The 19,827-nt window shown below is 50.7% G+C and overlaps 1 protein-coding gene and 1 long non-coding RNA gene across 3 annotated transcripts; one reads left to right on the top strand and one right to left on the bottom strand.

Moving 5' to 3' along the window:
• Nucleotides 1-401: 401 nt before the first annotated feature.
• On the bottom strand, nt 402-10,123 carry Insig1 (insulin induced gene 1). Of its 2 annotated transcripts, none has more exons than XM_008847261.3 (5): nt 9,616-10,120; nt 6,907-7,031; nt 5,852-6,018; nt 5,452-5,551; nt 402-2,175 (listed from the first exon to the last, which is right to left on the bottom strand). In XM_008847261.3, exons 1-5 carry the CDS (start codon nt 9,980-9,982, stop codon nt 2,146-2,148), a joined length of 789 nt encoding a protein of 262 aa, XP_008845483.1. In that variant the 5' UTR covers nt 9,983-10,120; the 3' UTR covers nt 402-2,145. The 2 variants fall into 2 exon arrangements, with proteins under 2 accessions (XP_008845483.1, XP_029426335.1); XM_029570475.1 differs by lacking the exon at nt 402-2,175 and adding an exon at nt 2,845-4,697 and having other exon boundaries at nt 9,616-10,123.
• LOC103745337 lies at nt 9,651-19,491 on the top strand. The gene is made up of 3 exons (XR_607751.3): nt 9,651-9,778; nt 14,859-14,952; nt 19,090-19,491. It is a non-coding gene; the product is annotated as an uncharacterized LOC103745337 (long non-coding RNA).
• Nucleotides 19,492-19,827: the final 336 nt, after the last annotated feature.

Genomic DNA, 19,827 nt, shown 5'->3' with positions numbered 1-19,827 from the left:
TCTGAACTCAAGGTGGGCAAAGCTGGGTTACATGTGGAGGGTGGGGCTGTGGGGCCACCCTGGGTGTGCAGGGCATTTCTTCAGTGGGGGAAGACAGGAGGTTGGTTTTCTGAAAATGAGTCACTCCACCTGTAATAGCCCAAGAACAAGCCAACAGCAGCTTGAAATGGCCCAGTGAGACCGGCCAGTCTTAGGACATCAGTGGGTGGGGCAGTGGCAGGTTCCGCCTGGTTTCATTTTGCTCCCACCACATGGAAACCAGCTTCAAATGACACTTCCCAAAAGTTGTGTCAAAATTCCATAAAACTTCAGGAGCAAAAAAAGCTACTTTTCCCTCATAAATTCTAACACCCTACAGAATGTGACGCTATTTTTAGAAGAAAAACTCATAAATGCAATGACTGGTTTTGAACCTTTAATAAAAGTAAAAAAAGAATGCAAAAAGACAGTGCTGAGAACTCAGCCTAGACACAAACCTCGCTGGGTGTTCAGAAGGGGATAGTGCAAATTTGGTTCATACTAGTTTACATTTTTACAAACGTGAATCACTTTGGTTCAATATATCTGTTATAAACTATTGGCAAAAAAAACTTCAGATTCACAGTTTTGGCTACGTTATTTCTAACAGATTTTGCTTCCAGTTTAAAAGAAAAAAATACTAATCATGTATGATCAAGTATTTCAGATCCACTTGGTCTGCCTTTCTTTGCAGGGTGCTGACCTCTTCACTGGAGAATGTCTTGGCAGAACTAATTATTTGTTTCATGTCCAGAAAAATGAGTAAGGGATCACTCCAAAGTTCAGAAAATGATTCATTTTCTTTTAAACAAAATTCCTCTAAAACTAATTTCAGATACCTAAGGTTTACTCAAGACGCTTTCCTCAAAATGCAACAAGCAAAGCCCGCAAGGGGATCACCACACGAGTGGACCGCAACCCAGACAAACCAAAAACATTTAAATTGAAGAATACAAAAAAAAGGTAAATTTGTAAGTAAAAATGACTAAATCCACAAATCTGGAGTCTGTGAAAGCACTAGGGCTCAGTGGAGGGGTGTGGCAGAGGTCACACTGACAGGAAATATTGCTGAGCTCACCTCCACGCAGCTCTGAAATGACCCCAGAACCCTTCTCTGGAACAGCTCACGCGTTTAAAAAAAATAAATATTTAAGAGAATACAAGGCTCAGATTGGTTTTCAGATACATTGCACTTGAAGTTGAAGACCCAATACTTGCAAATTAGGTCCAAGACGGTGTATACCATTAAACGAATACACTGTGCTCACCGCCAACATCGCGTGTCGGAGACACCGCATGTCCAACGCAGTGACACACGCTCTCCTTTTTACAAGGCAATCACGGATTGCAAGTTCCATAGGGCTGTGGAAAAAATAGTCCTCTCTACTCTGGAGTAACAAACAATTTCGGCTCACTAAGACTGAAACACGGCAGACAGGCACTCGCTTGTGGATGGTACAGATTTTGGATAAAACTTGATAAACTGAGGTGAAAATTCCAGCACAGCATTATGACCTTCCACTGCCTTCGGCTCTCAGTAAGATTGTCAACAAACCCGCCCAGCAGTGAAAGGCTTAGTTTCCTCACTGGTGAGACCCACACTCCTGCACCTGCCTGGAAGTGACCTGGATAATACCTCAGCTGGGACCACGGCAGGGCGACCTCTCTCCACTGCTGCTGCTTTTACACAACCCTGTATTTTAACCTTCTGGATAAACATCTTACTCTCCCCTACGTCACCTTTGTTAAGCACCATCAACCTATCTCTTTTGGGCACCGACACAAAACTGCCAGTTGGTAATTTAGTTTGAGTTCAAGGCTTTGAAATATGGCAACCTGCTTTGAATGATGTAAATGAAATTGAATACTCTATAATCACCCCCCTCCCCTACCGACTCCCACACACAGCCTGGGATGGAATGTTCCAGTGCAGACGGACGTGGGGACGGGTGGGCAAGGTGTAAGGTAAGTCGCTCGTCTCCATGTTGCTATTCTAGACCAAGAGAACATGTCTTTCAGGAGTCACTTGTCATCAGCCCAATCTAAACAGAACATTGAGGGAAAAGACGGTCTTCATCACACCCAGGACCACAGCATCTCCTCATCCTGCTTCCTCTTTGCCAAAGCTCAGTCACTGTGCGGCTTTTCAGGAACACCCTGAGCAGGTAAAGACAGACGAGCAAAGTCAGTGCACAAATTTAACTGTCAGGGAAGGAAGCACCAAAGGCAGCCGACTGCCCTCATCTTGCCCAGGATGGCAGGCTCAGATGTACACCACCAGCTCTACCCACTGCCCCATGGCAGAGGGGGTGGAGCTGCTAAAGCCCTTCCATCGGGCCTCTTATGGCCGACTCAGACACCCATGGTGCAGGCCTGACTCAGCCACCACCCAAAGGAAACAGCGCCATCAAAGTGCACCACCCACGTCAAGGTGAGACAGGTGCTCCTGAGAGCTGACTTGGCTCATCCAGGGCCCTGTTTTAATTCAGCCTGTTTATCTGGAGGAGGCCTCTGCTCCACCTGCCCTGTCAGGAGTCGCTGTCACCCGAGCAGTCAGGTTTGAATCGTGTCTCTCCATGCCAGCCCTGTGAATCACTGCCAGGCCCTCGGGGCTGACTGCGTGTGGGATGCTGTCTAGCTGGTGGAGCTGACGACTGGAGTGACCACAGAGGCCGCAGCACTGGCAGCACACAGGAGGTAAACACCTCCCATGGCCTCCAGAGCCTGGGGCGCCTGCTGTGCAGCTCCCATCCAAGCAGCCGTTCTTAGAGACAGTGGTGCCTGACATGAGGACCCTGAAGATGAGTGACGGGTGAGAAACGTCTGTGTGAAGCCACTGAAGACCTTCTAGAAAGCATACTCCCCCTTCGTTCTGACAATTCCAAAGTGTTATGACCCATTTCACACAAACAAGAGGGAAGGCTCCAAACAGAAAAAACAAATGGCATGCTTTGTTTTCTCACCATGTAGCCCTGGCTAATCTAGAGCTCGTTATGTAGACTAGGCTGGCTTTGAACTCATAGAGATCCACCTGCCTCTGTCTCCTGAGTACTGGGATTAAACGCATGAGCCACCAGGCCTGGATGATACTATTACCGTCACTTGGAAAGAAAATCAAGTCATCAGATTTTATTACCTGTACCAGTGCACTATAAAGCAAAATTTTAGAATGTATGATCTTCAGGAGACTAGTCAGGTCTATACCAGTGTAAGACAAAAGAGCCAAGACAGACTGTAACACGGCCACCTGACCTTCCACCAGGGCTGGCTATGCAATGTGTTCTAAGTGGTAAGACTGCACCCAGGACACCAACAGATTATTTTATACCTGTTTGGAGGACTGATGACAGACATGTGCTGTATGTAAAGGGCAGTATAGTGTGAGAAACAAGGTTCAAACTCGACCCACTTGGATAAGCTGTTTGAATTGCCTAAGCATCAAGTTCTCTATAAAACCAGGCTAATCACAGCTCACACCTGAGTTATGAGAGCTCCAGTATCATATCTGAACAGACATGTTCAACACAAGGCCTCACGGACAGCAGCCAGTGTCAGCTCTGCTGGCAGAGCCAAGGCTGTCCCCAGTGGTCTGACTGTTCAGACGAGGTGCAAGTGGACCTAGCAGCAGAGGCTGGCTCCACAGCCAGGACCCCAGGGGCAAGGCCAGACACTCACACTTTAATCAGCTGCTGTTTGTACTGCGAAAACTTACTCCTTGAGAGAAGGCCTTTGAATGCAAACATCAACAACTGCAGGTTCTAGAAATGTCTCCCTCTAAACACACAGGCTGATGACACGCTTCATTGTAGACTCACAGAACAAAGACATGTAGAGAAAACAAATAGCACATGCAAGAAACCACAGAACACTGAACTCTAGCAAAGCCAACTTTGGCATTACAGGGCATGCAAGAAGTCACGTCTCCTTTCAAGTTCCCGGGAACGACAGTCAAGAACAACAGTGCTTGAAAGAACTGAACATCAAACACACACAGGAGGGTGGCAAGGGCCCTGGGAGACAGTCTTCAAGACCTAGCTTTGCTTGGTTTTTAGTGTCCCCTTCTAACTGTTCCTAGGTATGTAGACCTTGTGGGTGCCGCAGAAGCCACAGTGTGAAGGATTCCACAGGTCAACCCCAGGTCATAGCTCCAAACACTTTTTAGACTTGTCAGCCTGCGAGGGCCAATTTACTCTTTAATAAGAGTCTGAATGATTCGTCCCCAAGAGCTGAAACACATCTCAAGCACCAGCCTCAGCTCGCTCACTTCCACTGATCACTAACATGGTCGGCTCTGCGGGGAACTGCGGTGTGTGGAGAAAGCATCGCATTTCCATGTGAGGCAGATTTCTTTGGTTTGTTTTGTTAAGTTTTGAGACAAGGCCTTATGAAGTAGCCTGGGCTAGCCTTACTCGAGAGCCTGCCACCTTAGTCTTCTCAGTGCTAGGATCACAAGCATGCACTACCATGTCCGGCTTTTAATACCAAAGAAAGCAAAGCTTTCTGTTTCTGTCAGGAGACGGGAAGTTTTGTCAGTGTATTAATTTTGGTTGGCAGGAGAAGACACTTCAGACTCAGAAACCAATGGACTACTTTGTGAGTTCCGTCCTTCAGAAATGACTTCTACTTTTGTGAAACAGCCAAGTGGTCTTCAAGTTCAACTTCCCATGAATGGGTGTCAGCTGGGGCAAAAACAGGACTGACTGAAAATCGAGCGTGGAGCACTGAGGGGAGCTCGGAGCAAAGCCCAGAGTTTATCTCTTCATCACTGTTCTGTGAGCGTCCTTTCACTTAAGCCATGGGTCAAAGCCATATTGAAATAACATGTCTGCATCTATACCTAAGTGTTCAAATGGCAATTCCTACTGAAAAGAGCTGCTAAAATGGTCCTTGAATTCATTTTCCTGTCTATCTTGCAGTAGGCTCTGGATCTTGGGACACGGTATTTCTCTTTCAGGAAGAGTGGGTGCAATGCCCAAATGTGGCAGTTCCCTTCCACTGCCCCAGCATTCTCTAGGCCCCTTCCCTGTGCCCTGCAGACGGGCAGTAAAGTGCTGACCATGCTGTCCCCTGATCTGTCCACGGCTGAGGAATATGTTCCCAGCACCATCGGCACCCACAAGTACATGATCCTGAGGGAAACCCTACGAACCAGTTATTGCAGCCATTCCAGAATTTTCTCTGCAGTTGACTAGTGGACATACCTGCAATACATACCTGCTTTGGAACTCCAGGTGCTCTCCAGCATGAACATCTGATTACAAATCTGTAAATCTTAACCTAACAAAGACCTAGCTACATATTGTTTTTATTTTACACAGAATTTCCTCATTAACTGTTGCTGTTGAATCTGAATGAATGAGACAAACATCAACACAAAATGTATCTGTCAAGTTTATAGACCTGAAGTGATCAGACAGTGGCCACTGCACTTACCATAGCTAACTGCCGTCCTATGTTCCCCACTGTGACGCCTCCTGAGAAGAATATACATGGGAGCCAGGAACGAATATAGAGGAAATCTGGGGATGTATACCTAGAGAAGAAACAGAGAACCTCAGCAGTCTATTTACCCAGCAACTCAGGCCCCAGACTTTCTGTGATGGAGGTACATGAGACGTCTGTCAGTCAGAAAGCCAGTGCCAAATGCCAATGCTGGAAAGTTCTGGACCTTCCTCTACATGAAGCTACGGATGGTGTGTTTGTAATATGAGTCGAGAAAAAGCAGCATTTTGTAATTTTTTGAGTCATTCTGCATAAAAAGACAAAACACAAACTACCTGCATTTAGTGGTGCTCTTATAAAAGCCAAGTAACATCTGGAAACACACACTTACTGATAGACACCATTATACACAAGGAACTGGGTGATCAGCGTGGCTAGGAAGGCGATGGTGATCCCAAGCCCAAGACCGCTTCGAGAGCGATCAAATGTCCACCACAGACCCAAAGACAGGGCCGCTAAAGTCAAGGACAGCTGAACGTTATTGGCAAAATCCAATTTCTGGTGATGTAAAAGTTAAGGAAAAGTTTCATAATTTATAAGACGAAAAAACAAATTCAATCACACAAGTACTCATAGGTTTTATCATCACAAATAACTCGTCACCTGTAGTGATGAGCAGTGAGACTACCAAGGGACTCTGGGAGCAAACTTCCTGAAAGCTGTGGGAGCCCACTGAAGCCGCCTCTACTTCCCTTTCTCCTTTCAGTAATTTGAAATAAACACACACTACCTCCACATTTTTACTGGGTGACCCAGCCAGGATGGCAGAAGCGAGGTTAAGTCACACTCTGTTACAACACTGTTAACGTGTGGCAGTGAAACTTCTCTCAGAGCTGGCTTACATGCTTAAGAAGGGAAAGGACCCTGTAAGTGGATGCACAACTTGGAAAATACCTTTTCCCCCGAGTTGTTCTAGAAACTAAATATTTGAAGGGTATGCTGGTAAATGGACCATTTTCACAGGAAATACAATACATAAAAACACAGTGCACCAGGTGGATGAGTGCATCCACAGAGGCGAGAAGCTCAGGGGCCTCCGTGACTGGACTTGGACTGCGGGCAAGAGGTGACAGCTGCGATTTCCTGGCCGGAGTGGCCATGTCACCGGGATAGAAGGCCACAGGGAGAGCTGATAAAGGTGAATTTATAAAATCCACTCCAAGAACCGGATACTCCAGGAAGGCAACACCAAACCCACTCTGCCCCTGGGGTGATCACAACTGTGTCCTAAAATGAGTCAAAAGCCCCTAGGAACCAAACCTCGGAGATCCCGCTGCCTGCAGCCTGTCACACTGGATGAGGTAAAGGACAGTGAGTGCTCCCTGAGTACTGACACTCTGGCACAGCCCACATAGCACGTGGACACAGCACACCAGCTGAGGATACAGCACTGGCATGGTTGATGCCGACAAACACTGCGATACAGCGCATGACACTGGCCCACTCTCTCTTGAACTTGTGGGGTTCTCCCAGGTGACTGTCAATACAGGGGTACAGTAAGCCAACAACAGCTGTTTAAAGAAGAAAAAAACAGGATTAGATCATGCTGGCTAAAATCAGTCATTGTGTAGTCATTATTAACAGAATTCCAACCAGTATTCTTTAAGCCTAAATTATACTGTTTTGAAGTTTCTTTTTCTTTTTATTTAATTAATTAATTTATTATTTGTTTATTTACTTTGGAGACAGGATCTCTCTGTAGCTACAGCTGGCCTGGAGCTCCATATGTCAACCAGGCTGGCTCGTATCTCACCTGCCTTTGCTGGGATTAAAGTCATGTGCACCATGCCCAGTGAAGTTTCTTTTTTAAAAATCAGCCTTTAATCCCAGGACTCAGGAGGCAGAGGCAGGTGGATTTCTATGAATTTGAGGCTAGCTTGATCTATACAGCAAGTTCCAGGCCAGCCAGTGCTACATAACAAGACCCTGTCTCTAAACAACAAAAATTAGTTATTTTGTGAGTAAATGTTTCAGTAAACACTAATAAATCAATGAAGAGTTCAATAGTCCATATTAATAATTAATTTATAATGTATCCACCTTTGCCTCAATACAAAACTGAAATGGCTAACAGCTCACTCTACTTCATCAGGTAGAATTCCCATTTCAAAGGTGAGCATTCACGAACACCTGTGGCCCCCAGCACAGGCCGCGAGGCCCATGATGGGATGCTCTCCTTTCTGCTGACTCCACTGAGGATCACTGGACTTGATCTTTAAGGGGCTCCAGCACTCAGGAGACACCAGCTGCTACTGTGGACAGCCTGTGGATAAAGGTGGCAAGGCCACCACACACTGGTTTCACTTGGTCTTGACCTGGTCCCAGCGGGGCCAAGTCTCATACGGTGGAAGGGGTAGGGGCCCAGGAAGGGAATGCTTTGCTGCCAGTCACAGGCTGTGCCTCCTCCTGTCTTCTCAGGTGTGAAATGAGGGTTATATAAGTAAAGTGCAGGGTGGAGGGGGAAGAGCTCCTGTGGTCCGTCTTTACTGGCTCAGACTCCTCTAAACTTGTGGACAGTGGCAAGTTGGATATTCTAAATTAGAGTGAGGTGATGAAAACAGGCCCAAGGCTGGCACCGACCTGCTGCCCGCAGTGCAGTGGGCAAGGCTCTGTAGGACACAAGGTGCACATGTAAACTGCATCCAAGTTTAAGACCTCAGAGCCAGGCCATCATTCCACCTTGCCTGTGGTGAAAGCAGCCATTCCAACTCCAGTGAGGAGCTGCAGGTGCAGGCCAAGCGAGCCAAGCATCCAGATAAAGGCACCACGTTAGACATCCCGGGAATTCCTTGATGCTTTCAGGACGAATATTCCACTTAAATTAAAGATCAAGTTTCAAGTTCAAAGGACTAAAGTACTGTGTTCCATGTATATGAGAAATGGAATTTGAATTTCAAATCTACAACATCTTCCTAAAAAAGACCCCATCAAGTGCGGGGGTGGGGGGTGGTAAGGGTGGCGCTCAGTAGCAGAGCGTTTGCTTAGCCTGCAGGAGGCCATCCCTGGACCAAAGTAAGCAAGAATTTTCAGTCAGTACAGCCATAATGGGTAAAGTGTTTAGAGAATAGAGATAAAAACTCTCCGCACAACTGCGGCGTCCTGGGTGGCACAAGGATCTACACCCCTAACACTGCCTGGGCTGGAAGGCAGCCTTGAGAACCAATACCAGAGGCTAACTGGGGAAGCTAGCACCTTGCACATCACACTCAATGTGACTCAGCTACGGCACCCAAAGGAGCAGCGAGGCCCGGCACAGGCAGGCAGTCAACAAAAGCTGGCTTCAAAGCAGGCTGCCAGCTGTCCTGACGGCACAGCTGGGCGGGAGGGGGGGGGTCCCACCTGACTCTGGAGGAAACCTGCCCTTACAGCGACTGGCCCTGGTGGCATAGAGTGCCTGCCCAATAAGCGCCCTGGGAACAGATGCTCGCAATGCCAAACATTCATGGATCTGCTGAGCTGTCTGTGCAACATTTCTCTAAGCCCGGCTAAATGATCACCAAATCCTACTAAAAATAACTGTCCCCCTCTCCCAAGTTTGGCTGAGCCTGAGAGGTGCTAAAACCCAACCTTTCAACAGGGGCTCCTCCCTTCCTCCGGTCCCAAGTCTACCAGGCCACCGAGCTCCAGAATGCCTGGCTGCCAGCCACAGTTCACTTGGCTATCAGCAGAAGGAAGAAGTCGGTCCCCAGGCAACCGCCTCCTGCGCGCACGTGATGGTTTGTTTTCGGTTATCCAGCGGGGTAGCATGTTTGCTCGGGCAGCCAATAGCCGCGTGGCGTAGCCCTCACCAGTTCTCCAGGCGGCCAATCCCCAGCATAGGCGCTGCACGACAGCTGCTACTCGGTCGCTGGGCGCTAGAGGGCTGAGACTCCTCCGCGTAAACGGCCAATTATCTCCGGACCTCATCTCCATCACTAGTTCCTCCAACTTCCGCCTGTCACCCCGCCAGCATCTGGGGCTCCCGACCCTCTCCGGCCCCCAGTCATTCCCCCAGATGCCACCCCCGGGGTGGCTCCGTTCTCCAACAAACGTTCCTCGCAGGCTGAGGACTGAGTGCCTAGCAGACGCGTCCCCGAACTAGGAAGGGGCACTCACCAGCTGCCGTGCCACAGCAAGGGGGCACCCACCAGGCGGAGGAGAAGATGGTAGCGATCACCTCATCCGGGAAGAGGGTGACATTCCGCTGGATCTGCAGCAGGTTGAGCACCAGGGCCAGGACCACGCCGACGGAGAAGAGCACCAGGCTCCGCTGCACCAGGTGGTGATGCCAGCTGCCGGGGCGCGCGCCGCACCCCGCTGCACCCCCTCGGGGGCCGCGGAGCGCGGGGTCGGGGGCCGCGGGGGTCTGCAGGCGCCGGGCCGCGGCGATCATGCCTTCCACCTCGGCGGCCCGGGCTCGCGGGGGGCTCAGGTGCGTCGGGGCGCCGGCGCAGCTCCAGAGGTGGTCGTGCAGCCTGGGCATCGGTGCGCGCAGGCCACGGAGCGCAAAGCCGTAGCCGCAGCCCCGCGCGCCCCACGCGGTAGCTGCCGAGGGCCTCCTGGAGCGCAGGCGGCGTGGACAGGCCGAGGGAGGCGCGCCCGGTCGGCCCAAGAGCGGCCGCAGCCCGGGGCGGGCGCGCGGCTTATAAGGCGGGCCGGGGCTGGGCACCACGTGACGCGGCCCGGCCTACCCGCCGCCCGCGCGCACCGCCCCGGGGCGTGGCTCCCCCCGACCCCGCCCTGCACGCGCGCCCGTCCGCAGCCGGTCTGGTGAGGCGGCCGGAGCCAATGGAAGGCAGGCGACCCATATGACGTGTGCACACGCCACCGCGGGGCCGGCGCCCGGCACGCGCGCTCGAGGCGGGCGCGCGCAGCATTAGGGGGTTGTCCGCCGTCCCCCGACCTCCCGGGTCCCGTCGACCCCAGGGCGCGTGCAGGCTCCGGGTACGCGGGGCCGTCACCTGTCCGGGTTCCCGAGACCTTGCGTGGCCCCAGGGTCCCCAGGAAAGGCCCCGCGGGCGTGGGTCCTGCCCGCTCCCGGGGTCTTTGCGCAGGGTGGCAGCGCCAGCCATGCAGGGCTCTTAGGACCCCCGAGCTCGAGGGCGGAGCAGCAGGTGCGCTGTCGTGTGTGATGACTGACATCCCGTGGGGAGGACCAGACACGGTCCTCCACGCCCTCCTCCTGTGGAACAAAGCCTATCGATGGAAGGTGTTCTTGAAGCAGACCGAGTGGCCCTGGGCTGCCTGCAGGGCTCCTGGCCAAGACCCTAGAGGCTTAAGGTCACAGGGCTCATGAGCCCGCCTGAGATGGCACTTTGTGGCCTCCCTGGTTTGGGTGTGTGGTTCTGTGCCAAAAGATTGTTTTTTAAAAAATATTTTATTATTTGCATTTTATGTGTATGAGTGTATTGCCTGCGTGTATGTGAGTGCACCCCTGTCGTGCAGTGTCGCAGAGGTCAGAAGAGGGCTTCGGATTCCTCTGGAACTGGATGGAGTTAAGGACGGTTCGTAGGCCTCCATGTGGGTGCTGAGACTCGAACCCGGGTCCTCTGCAAAAGCAGTCAGTGCTCTTAACCTCTGAGCCCTCATTCCAGCCCCCAAAAGATTGTTTAAAGTTACTTTCCTAAGCTCTCCAAGTTCTTGGGGGGAGGAGATCGCCACTTTCTGAGCATGACACAGCATGCAGGATGGCCAGGCTGCCTTCTCCCCTCCCTTAGGTTGGGACTTTCATATGCTGTCCACTCCCCTCTAAGCCCTGTTGGCCAGGCTCTGCGTTGTTCCCAAGGGCTCAAGGCAGGTGTTTTTAATATTTTATTTTTACTTTTGGAGACAGGGTTTCCCTGTAGCCCCAGCTGGCCTGGAACTCTCTAGGCAGACCAGGCTGGATTCCATCCCAGAGATCTGCCTGCCTCTGCCTGTGCCTCCTGAGTGCTGGGATTAAAGGCATGTGCCACCATGCCCAGCTAAAAGCAGTTTTGACTTCTAGGAATGTTGCAATTTGGGTGGTGGGCGTCCTGGCACTCTATCCAAGAAGGTTATGCACAATGAGTAGAGGGGCATTGGTACTGTACACACTCTCAGAATAACATTGGGGGTGTTTTCAACAGCAAAAACCGGGGCTGCTCAATGGCTGGCAATAGCTAGTTGTTAAAGGTCTCTGGGAAAGGATGTGCCAGATGCTTCCTGTCGATCAGCTGCGGGTCCTATAGTAGATTTGAGAAAACAGCACCTGTGTAAATATCCCCAGCGCACTGTAACGAGGCCACGTGTCACTGATTTGATAGTGAAACACCAGTGTGCACAGAATGTCTACTGAAGGCAGCCACTTCCTAGGACCAGGCATCTGTCTTGTGGGTCCTGAGGTGTATCTGGGCCCCTTCTCCACAGGCCAGTCTGTCTGATCTTGCCCGATGGATTCTTTCCTTGTGATTGACCTTATAATAACACATGGCTTCTAATAATGTTATGGATTTCTGTGTTGCTTACCTCCCATGTGGAAAGGTGCTATTGATATTTTTTAGCCAACTGCTGTGTGCAGGCTGTGCTAGTTAGTTTTTATTTTTTTAAATATTTTATTTTTTTATTTTTATGAGTGTATTGCCTGCATGTATGTGAGTGCACCCGTGTTGTGCAGTGCCGCAGAGGTCATTAAATACATTTTTCTTTTTTAATATTTTCTTTATTGTTTTTATTTTATGTGTATGAGTGTATTGCCTGCATGTATGTATGTGAGTGCACCCATGTCGTGCAATGCCACAGAGGTCAGAAGAGGGCTTCGGATTCCCCTGGAACTGGAGTTAAGGACAGTTCGTAGCCGCCATGTGGGTGCTGGGAATTGAACCCGGGTCCTCTGCAAGGGCAGTCAGTGCACTTAACTGCTGAGCCCTCTCTCCAACCTGGATAGTCAGTTTTTATAAACTTGACACAAACCTAGGACGAGGGGCAGCCAGCTGAGGAATTACCTCCATCAGATTGGCCTGTGGGCCATTTTCTTGATTGCTGATTGGTGTAGAATGGCCCACTATGGGTGGTGCCATTCCTAGGCAGGTGGGCCTGGACCATCTAAGAAAATTTTGGTGAGTAAGCCAGTAAGCAGCTTCCTCCATGGTCTCTGCCTCCGGGTTCCTCCGTAAAGTTTCCGCCTTGATTTCCGTTGACGATGGACTGTGTAACTTAGAAGATGACATCAACCCTTTCCTCCCCAAGTTGGTTCTGGTTAGTGTTTTATCACAGCAACAGAAAAAGTAGCTAGAATACCAGAGGATTGTTGACTTACCAAGCCAGTGCTAATACAGCCTACCCTCTCCTGCTCTCGTCTCCCCATCAGCACTGGCATAAAGCAAGCCATGGTCCTAATCCATGGGGTCTCCTGGGGCTGCAGAACTTGTGTGACTGTTCTGGTACTCAGACCAAATTTCCCTGAGGATATAAAGGATGCCCTGTGGTCTGGTTCTGTGGGGTCCCCTGGGGGCTGCTGTGGGCTTCCATGGGTAGAGTTCACCATTGTGTTTGGTGATTGAAGACTGTATAGGGTCCTGGCAGGGAAGAGTTTGAACTGAGGCTCCCAGAGATGCAGCCTGGCTATCAGAAACCATATTCAAATAGTCTGAGGCCTGCTGGTTTATGCTGGATACAGAAGATCAGGCCCTTCTCCAGGCGGGAGGCTGGAGTGAGTCTTTAGGGAGACGAGTGCGATGGAGCCCTTGGGTTCTTCTGCTTTCTGCTAGTCTTTACCAGTGTGCTGACTGCACGAGTTTCCAGATGCTGCTGAGCTTACCACCTTGTGATCCCTGAGTCCCTGGGGAGCACACAGGTGAGACCAAGCACCCTGCCTCCACCACTGTGCACAGAACAGCAGAACAGTCATGGCTCAAGGAGCCAGAGCGAGCCACCACCACCACCCCTTTTTTCCTGTCATTCTTTCTGTGATATCAATAATCACTTATAGCACGTATTCTTAGAGTAGGTGGCTAAATATATTGGTTATTTTAATAAAAAGCATCTCATGTTCACTGTAAACTATTGCGAAAAAATATTTTTTTAAAAACTTTGTGTATGAGTGTATTGCCTGCATATAAGTGCACCTATGTTGTGCAATGCTCTCAACGGTCAGAAGAGGGTGCTGGATCCCCTGGAACTGAAGTTACAGATGGTTGTTAGCCAGCATGTGGGTGCTGGGAACTGAACCTGAGTCCTCTGCAAGAGCAGCCATTGCTCTTAGCTACTGAGACACCTCTCCAGTCCAAGAGAAAAAAAAATACTTAAAAAATCATTTCTAGGGCTGAGGGGAAGGGTGAGTTGGTAAGGTGTGCACTGATTCCCCAGAGTCCACATAAAGTCAAGTGCAGTAGCACTCACCTGTAATCCCAGCACTCGGAAGGCAGAGACGGGGGATCCTGGGCTTGCTGGCCAGACAGGCTAGCCAAATCAGTGAGCTGGGTTCAGAGAGAAACCCTGTCCCCCAAAGTAACATGGACAGTAACTGAGGAAGACTTCTGAGATTGACCACACAAACCCACCTGTGTGTGCGTGCTCACACACACACACACACACACACACACAGAGCTAGTCCCTGCTAAAGATAACTGCTGTTGGCATTTTGAAGTATGTATTTCCAGGTATTTTTTTTTCTATGCATAAAATGTGACTTTTTAAAAAATATCTTTTACATTTATTTAGTGTGTGTGTGTGTGTGTGTGTGTGTTCATAGTATGTGAATGCAGAGGTCAGAGGACAGCTCTCAGGAGTGGGTTCTCTCCTACCATGTGGGTCTCAGGGATGGAGCCTAGGTCATCAGTTTTAATAGAAAACACACTTCCCCACTAAGCCGTCTCGCCAGCCCTGGATGGGCTTTTTGATGATGCCTTTGAGTCCCCCACACTCCTGTCAGTAACCCCAGTAGACAGAGTCCCTAGTTCCCTAAGCTGGACATGGATGGAGTGGTTTCTTTGATCCATCATCCGTGCCCTATCTGGGGGGAGCAAACATTGTTCACATCTGCCCAGGACACGTCAGACACGGGGAGGAAGGCACGGGTGGTGCACAGGGGGAGCAGATCTGGGGGTTGAGCGCTTGGTGGGGTTTGTGATGGTGATGTCACTGGAGTGCAAGGCAGGCGTGAATTTCTGTTTACATCACCCTCCAACTTAGCAAAGGGGCATCGGAGTTGGCAGCACAGTAGGACCAGGGATGCAGGAAAGGACAGGTGAAGGTGGGTTTATGCTTCAGCTTCAGCCCTGTAGATGGAAAGATAACCCCATGTGGATGCTGGGCAGGAGCCCCCCAAGATTGCAGGGATCTTAACCCACTGCAAAGAACAGAATTAGACTTTAGCAGACTTGTTTCATTTTTGATTCTAGAATCCAGCAACATTTCAATCCAGTGGATAAGTGCTGTGCTGGTGGCCAAACCGAGGAGGCTGGCTCTTCTGACAGGTGGGCTGACGGAGCAGAGGTAGGCCAGGGGCTTCACATCTGACTGCTTGGTTAAGACTGTAAGAATTAAGACCAGGGGACTTATGGAAAGACCTGTTTGGGGAACTTGGCTGTTGCCTCCTGATTTCTTGGAAGTCATCTAACTGCTTAGTTTCAGTTTGGTGACGTGGAACTTTAGCACAGGCTGGCGGGAGAGGCTGTTTTTGCTGTGCTGCTGCTGGGCCTGGTACAGCTGCCCCTGGAGAACAGCAGTGTTAAATGACCCTGTGGTCCTAGGTGGGTAGCTGGAGAAGAGCCTGGCTAGGTGGGGCAGGGGGAGCAGGGCAAGTGCTTCAGAGGAAGGTTACTGCAGCTATGACAAAGTCCAGAGTGGCTTGAGGATCAAGTGGCCGGGCGGGCCAGCACATCACCCGGGACAGCAGGTCTGGGTGACTCAGGCTCATGTAGGTCAATGTGGCCAACAAAGGCTGGCAGATCTGGAAACTGAATGTGGACGGTGTGGCAGGGTGAAGTAGGCACTAGGGATGGCAGGTGGGGTGCTGGTTGGGTTCCCCAAACCGTGTCCTCTGTGGACCCTCAAGAAGTGGCCTTGTTTGGAAATAGGGTATTTTCAGACACCATGAGTTAAGATGGGTTCATCCTGGAGCAGGATGGGCCTTGATCCAGTAAGAGTACCTTTAAAAAGAAGAGGGACCAGAGGTCAAGCAGTGCCAGCCTGGGGGTGAGGAGGGGCAGGGAAGGCCCCCAGCCACAGGGGGAGCACAGGTGCCACCCCTCCAGAATGGGGAGTGAGTTGTTCAGTTGGTGGAGGGCTACAGCAGAAAGGGGGTGTGGACAGAGGCCTGGGGGCTTCTGTGCCCTCAGATCCACTGGAGGTGCTTTCTGCCCTCCCCCTGGCCAGTGTCTAAGAGGCTGAGGTTTCTGTTCCTTGATCTCCCTAAGCACATGCCTAAAATTCGTGCCAAAGTCGCACAGGCAGGGTTCACTTTGGCCAACCCCCACCTCCCCAGCAACTCTCCTCCCTCTCCTGACCCCCTCCCCACCCCACAGCACGTTCCCTTTCTCATTACCACCTCTTCCTCCTCCTCCCCTCTGTAACCTCCCCAGCCTCTCCTCTTCCTCCTCCTCTTCCTCCTCCCTCTCTTCCCCTTCTCCTCTCCCATATTCCCCTCCCTCCCCCTCTCCCCTTCACACTGCTCTGCCCCCTCCTCCACTTTCTCCTCCTCCCTCCCACACTTCCCTCCCTCCCTGCTTCAGACATACCACTGGACAAACCCTCCCCAGCCTGCTGTACAGGAGGTGCTCAGTTCGGAGCACAGGTCACCCAATGTCTACATAAGCCCTGCAGGAGCTCACACTTCTGGGAGAGATGGAACTCCTGTGACAAATTAGCACAAGCACAGCAGCTCGAAGCACCTCAGGGGGCTGGCCTCCTGGTAGGACCTGTTCCTTCTGCCTTAGCCCCTCCTCTGATCCCCTCTCTCCTGCTACCCTCTCACGTCCAAGGACCCTTGGCTACATCAGAGCCACCTACATAATCTGGGTGCCATGGCTCTGCATGTGTATGTCCCCTCAATCCACAGCTGAGGTAGATTCTCATTCCCAACATGATGGTGTCAGGAGGTGAGGTCCTCAGGAAGTGACAAGGGTGGTAGGGTGAAGACCTCACAGACAGCAGCAGTGTCTGTGTGATGAGACTTTCCACCAAGTGAAGAGGCATGAGGGGACAGCCTCACTGAACCAGGACGTGGCCTCGGACACCAGGTCTCAGACATCCAGCTCCCATAACTGTGAGAATTCAATGGGTATTTTGTTGTTGTTTTGTTTTTATTACTTGCTTGTTTGTTTTTGAAACAGGGTCTCACCATGTAACCCAGGCTGGCCTGGAACTTGTTATGTCTGTGTATACCACATTAGCCTGGAACTCACAGAGACCCTCCTGCCTCTGCCTCCAGAGTGCTGGGATTAAGGGTGTGTCTCAACATGCCCAGCCTCCCATGTGTGTTTGTAAACTGCCCAGGATGTGGCTTCTCCAGCAACCTCAGTGAGTGGATCGAAGGACCAGGGAAATCAAGGGCTTTGACATAATCACATCTAGTGTCCCTTTGCCACCAAGGTCAGGCTTCCTGGGGTGGGTGTGTCTACCTAATGCAGGCATGAAGACAGTATTGTACATTGAGATGCAGAGCCAGGGCTGGTGACCAAGGCCTGCCATCCCACTCCAGAGCCTGAAAAATGACAAGTTCAAAGCCAGCCTGGGCAGCTTAGCCAAGCCCCGGGGGGGGGGGGGGGGGGCGGGGCGGGTAGAGAGCCTCATGTAATATTCTTCAGCTCCAGTGTGTGGTCATAGGGGCTGGGGTGGAGCCAGGAAAGCCCCTCCAGGCAGAAGGCAACTTCACTGTTCGGGGCTCTTGTGAGGGCCTCCTGTGTGGGGCTCTGAGGACTCCTGAGGGAGGAGATGGAGCTGGGGCAACAAGCCACGTCAAGGCCTGGGTGTCACACCGGGGAGTTTGGCTTTAAGCTGGGGGAGGGGGTGATGTCCCCAAGCCTCTCTTGCTAATCTGCCTCTGTTGATGGAAGTTTAGCTGGTGCCCCTTCCTCAGGCTTGCTGTGCTCAGGTGCTGCCCATGCTGGGCTGTAGTGAGGGAACAGGTGTGTGTGCCATTCAGGTAATGCCTGAACGAATAAGGAGCAAGATGCACTCTGACATCCCCATCTCTTGTTGTCCCTGCGGGCGCCCATGGATGTGGGGGTTTCCCAAGCTCACACAGAGCAATGGCACGGACCCAGGACTCAGAAGGCCTTCATGGAGCTGGGCACACGCTCCTGCGATGGTTTTTCTCTGTCTCTGTCTCCCCCTCTAGCGAGCGTGTGCGCTAATCACTGCATGGGCTCAAGGTCATGTTTAAGGTACTTTGCCCCCAGATAAACAGTGAACCTGCCTTTCCATAGTTACTTCCCAAGCCCTTAGAGTCCTGGCAACTGTGGGGTTGTAAAAACAGCAGAGCCCACAAGTGGCCGGCAGGCTCTGCTGTCCACACAGCACCAGTCCAGGGCTGGACTGTGGTTGTGGTTCCAGTGTGGCCCACAACATTCACATGTCCCTGCAGGCACAATATTGTCTGGTCAAGGAGGGGGACCAAAGTAGCCCATTTGCTGAGTGTTAGCACAGCTGGGTGTCTTCTAGAAGCATCTGTACCCTATGGTGCAAGATTATGTTCAACCTGGGCAAAAGCAGGCCAGGCTGGGGATGGCAGAGGTGAGGGGAGAATGGAGATAGGTGGGGCATCCTGTCGGCAGCCGGGTGGCGGCAGGAAGGTGAGCCAATGGTCCTTTGTTGCACATGCTGCCATACCACACAGTGCCAGTGAATGCCGCCTGAAACCCCAAGACTGTGGTACATTATGGACTGCAATGTTTTCATTACACATACAGACGTTTTGCTCTTACAGTTTGTAGAGAACAAAGACTAATATTTTCTTACCATCATTGTAATTATCAAAGTCGTATTTCTTTGGATTGTTTGATTTTAAGAATTTCTGTTTGAGCTGCTGACTGGAGTTTTATAAAGTCATTCAATGAACACTGGGATGAGGGCAGAATTTCCAACAGTTTCTAAAGTGGACCTTGACACAGCCCTGCCACTTTGTGCTATGTAAAACAGCAGTGTCTGCACTGGCGACTGTAAGATCAGTACTGACCAGAGGCTGGGGAGGTGCTCAGTGGTGAAGTACCTCTGTGCAAGCATGAGGGCCTCGTTCAGGTTCCCAGGACCCACATGTGTATGGTGCATTTCTGTGAGCTCTATATGTGGTATATATGTGGTGAGTGTATATATGTGGCATATATATATATATATATATATATAGAGAGAGAGAGAGAGAGAGAGAGAGAGAGAGAGTGAAAGAGAGGAGAGAGAGAGGAGAGAGAGAGACCAAATGAACATGGTAGTCTGCCTATAATCCTAGTGCTTGGGAGTAGAAAGCAGGGAACACTGGAGCAGGCTAGCTAACTAGACCACCTAAAGTGGGCTCAAGTGACAGACCCTAACTCCATATATACAAGCTGGAAAGAGACTGAGGAAGAAGCCCAGTGTCCTGATTCTCTGTTGCTGTGATAAACAGTAACGGGAGGAAAGGGTTTACTTGTCTTACAGGTCACAGTCCATCATCAAGGGACGCCAAAGCAGAAACCTGGGAACAGGCGCTGAAGCGGTGCCATGAAGGAACGCCTGCCCCCCCTCTGGCTTGCTCAACTACACAGCCCACGCCCAGCTGCCTAGGGATGGTACTGCCCACATTGGGCCCTCCTACGTCAGTTAACAGTCAAGAAGGCCACAGTTCAGTCTGATGGAAGGAATTCCTCGGTTGAGGTGCCCTCTTCCCCGATGTGTCAAGTTGACAACCAAGATTACCATCACACCCACCACCAACGCCTCCACATGCATGTGCACAGTTACATGTGAATCCTTACATGTGCATCCTCAATCACACACGTGGCCACACACATAAGCACATGCGTACCACACATAAACAAGCAAAAAAAAAAAAAAAACTTTGAAAAACATCAAATATGTTCTACATCCTAAAATAGCAAATGTTCAGCCAGTATTAAATTTTCTGTGTAAAAATAAACACATCCATCTTGTTAGCATGAAAATTTGCTTTTGTCATTAAGAAATGGTAAAATTAGATGTACACCAAGAATTGTCTTCAAATAAATTTATGATTTATTATGAGTAAATGTTTGCTCTTTAAGCCTATTTTATACACTCTCTACCTGGGTAAAAGTTTCTCAGGTGTTTCCAGGCGCGGTGGCGCAGGCGGCAGAAACAGGCGGATCGCCCTGAGTTCCAGGCCAGCTGAGGCTACAGGGAGACCCTGTCTCAAAAGGA

Source organism: Nannospalax galili, unplaced genomic scaffold, assembly GCF_000622305.1.
Source record: "Nannospalax galili isolate Female #2095 unplaced genomic scaffold, S.galili_v1.0 scaffold302, whole genome shotgun sequence".
Classification (NCBI taxonomy): domain Eukaryota; kingdom Metazoa; phylum Chordata; class Mammalia; order Rodentia; family Spalacidae; genus Nannospalax; species Nannospalax galili.
Note: the sequence above shows the minus strand (reverse complement) of the source record. Positions and strands in the feature narration are given on the sequence as shown.

Excerpts from the sequence above, each read along its gene's own strand:
- Insig1 (XM_029570475.1), bottom strand. The coding sequence starts at position 9,982 with ATGCCCAGGCTGCACGACCACCTCTGGAGCTGCGCCGGCGCCCCGACG. Across the intron at positions 7,032-9,615 it reads TTGCTGTGGCACGGCAGCTG|CTGTTGTTGGCTTACTGTAC; the intron begins GTGAGTGCCCCT and ends TTCTTTAAACAG. Across the intron at positions 5,552-5,851 it reads GTGTATAATGGTGTCTATCA|GTATACATCCCCAGATTTCC; the intron begins GTAAGTGTGTGT and ends TTTCTTCTCTAG.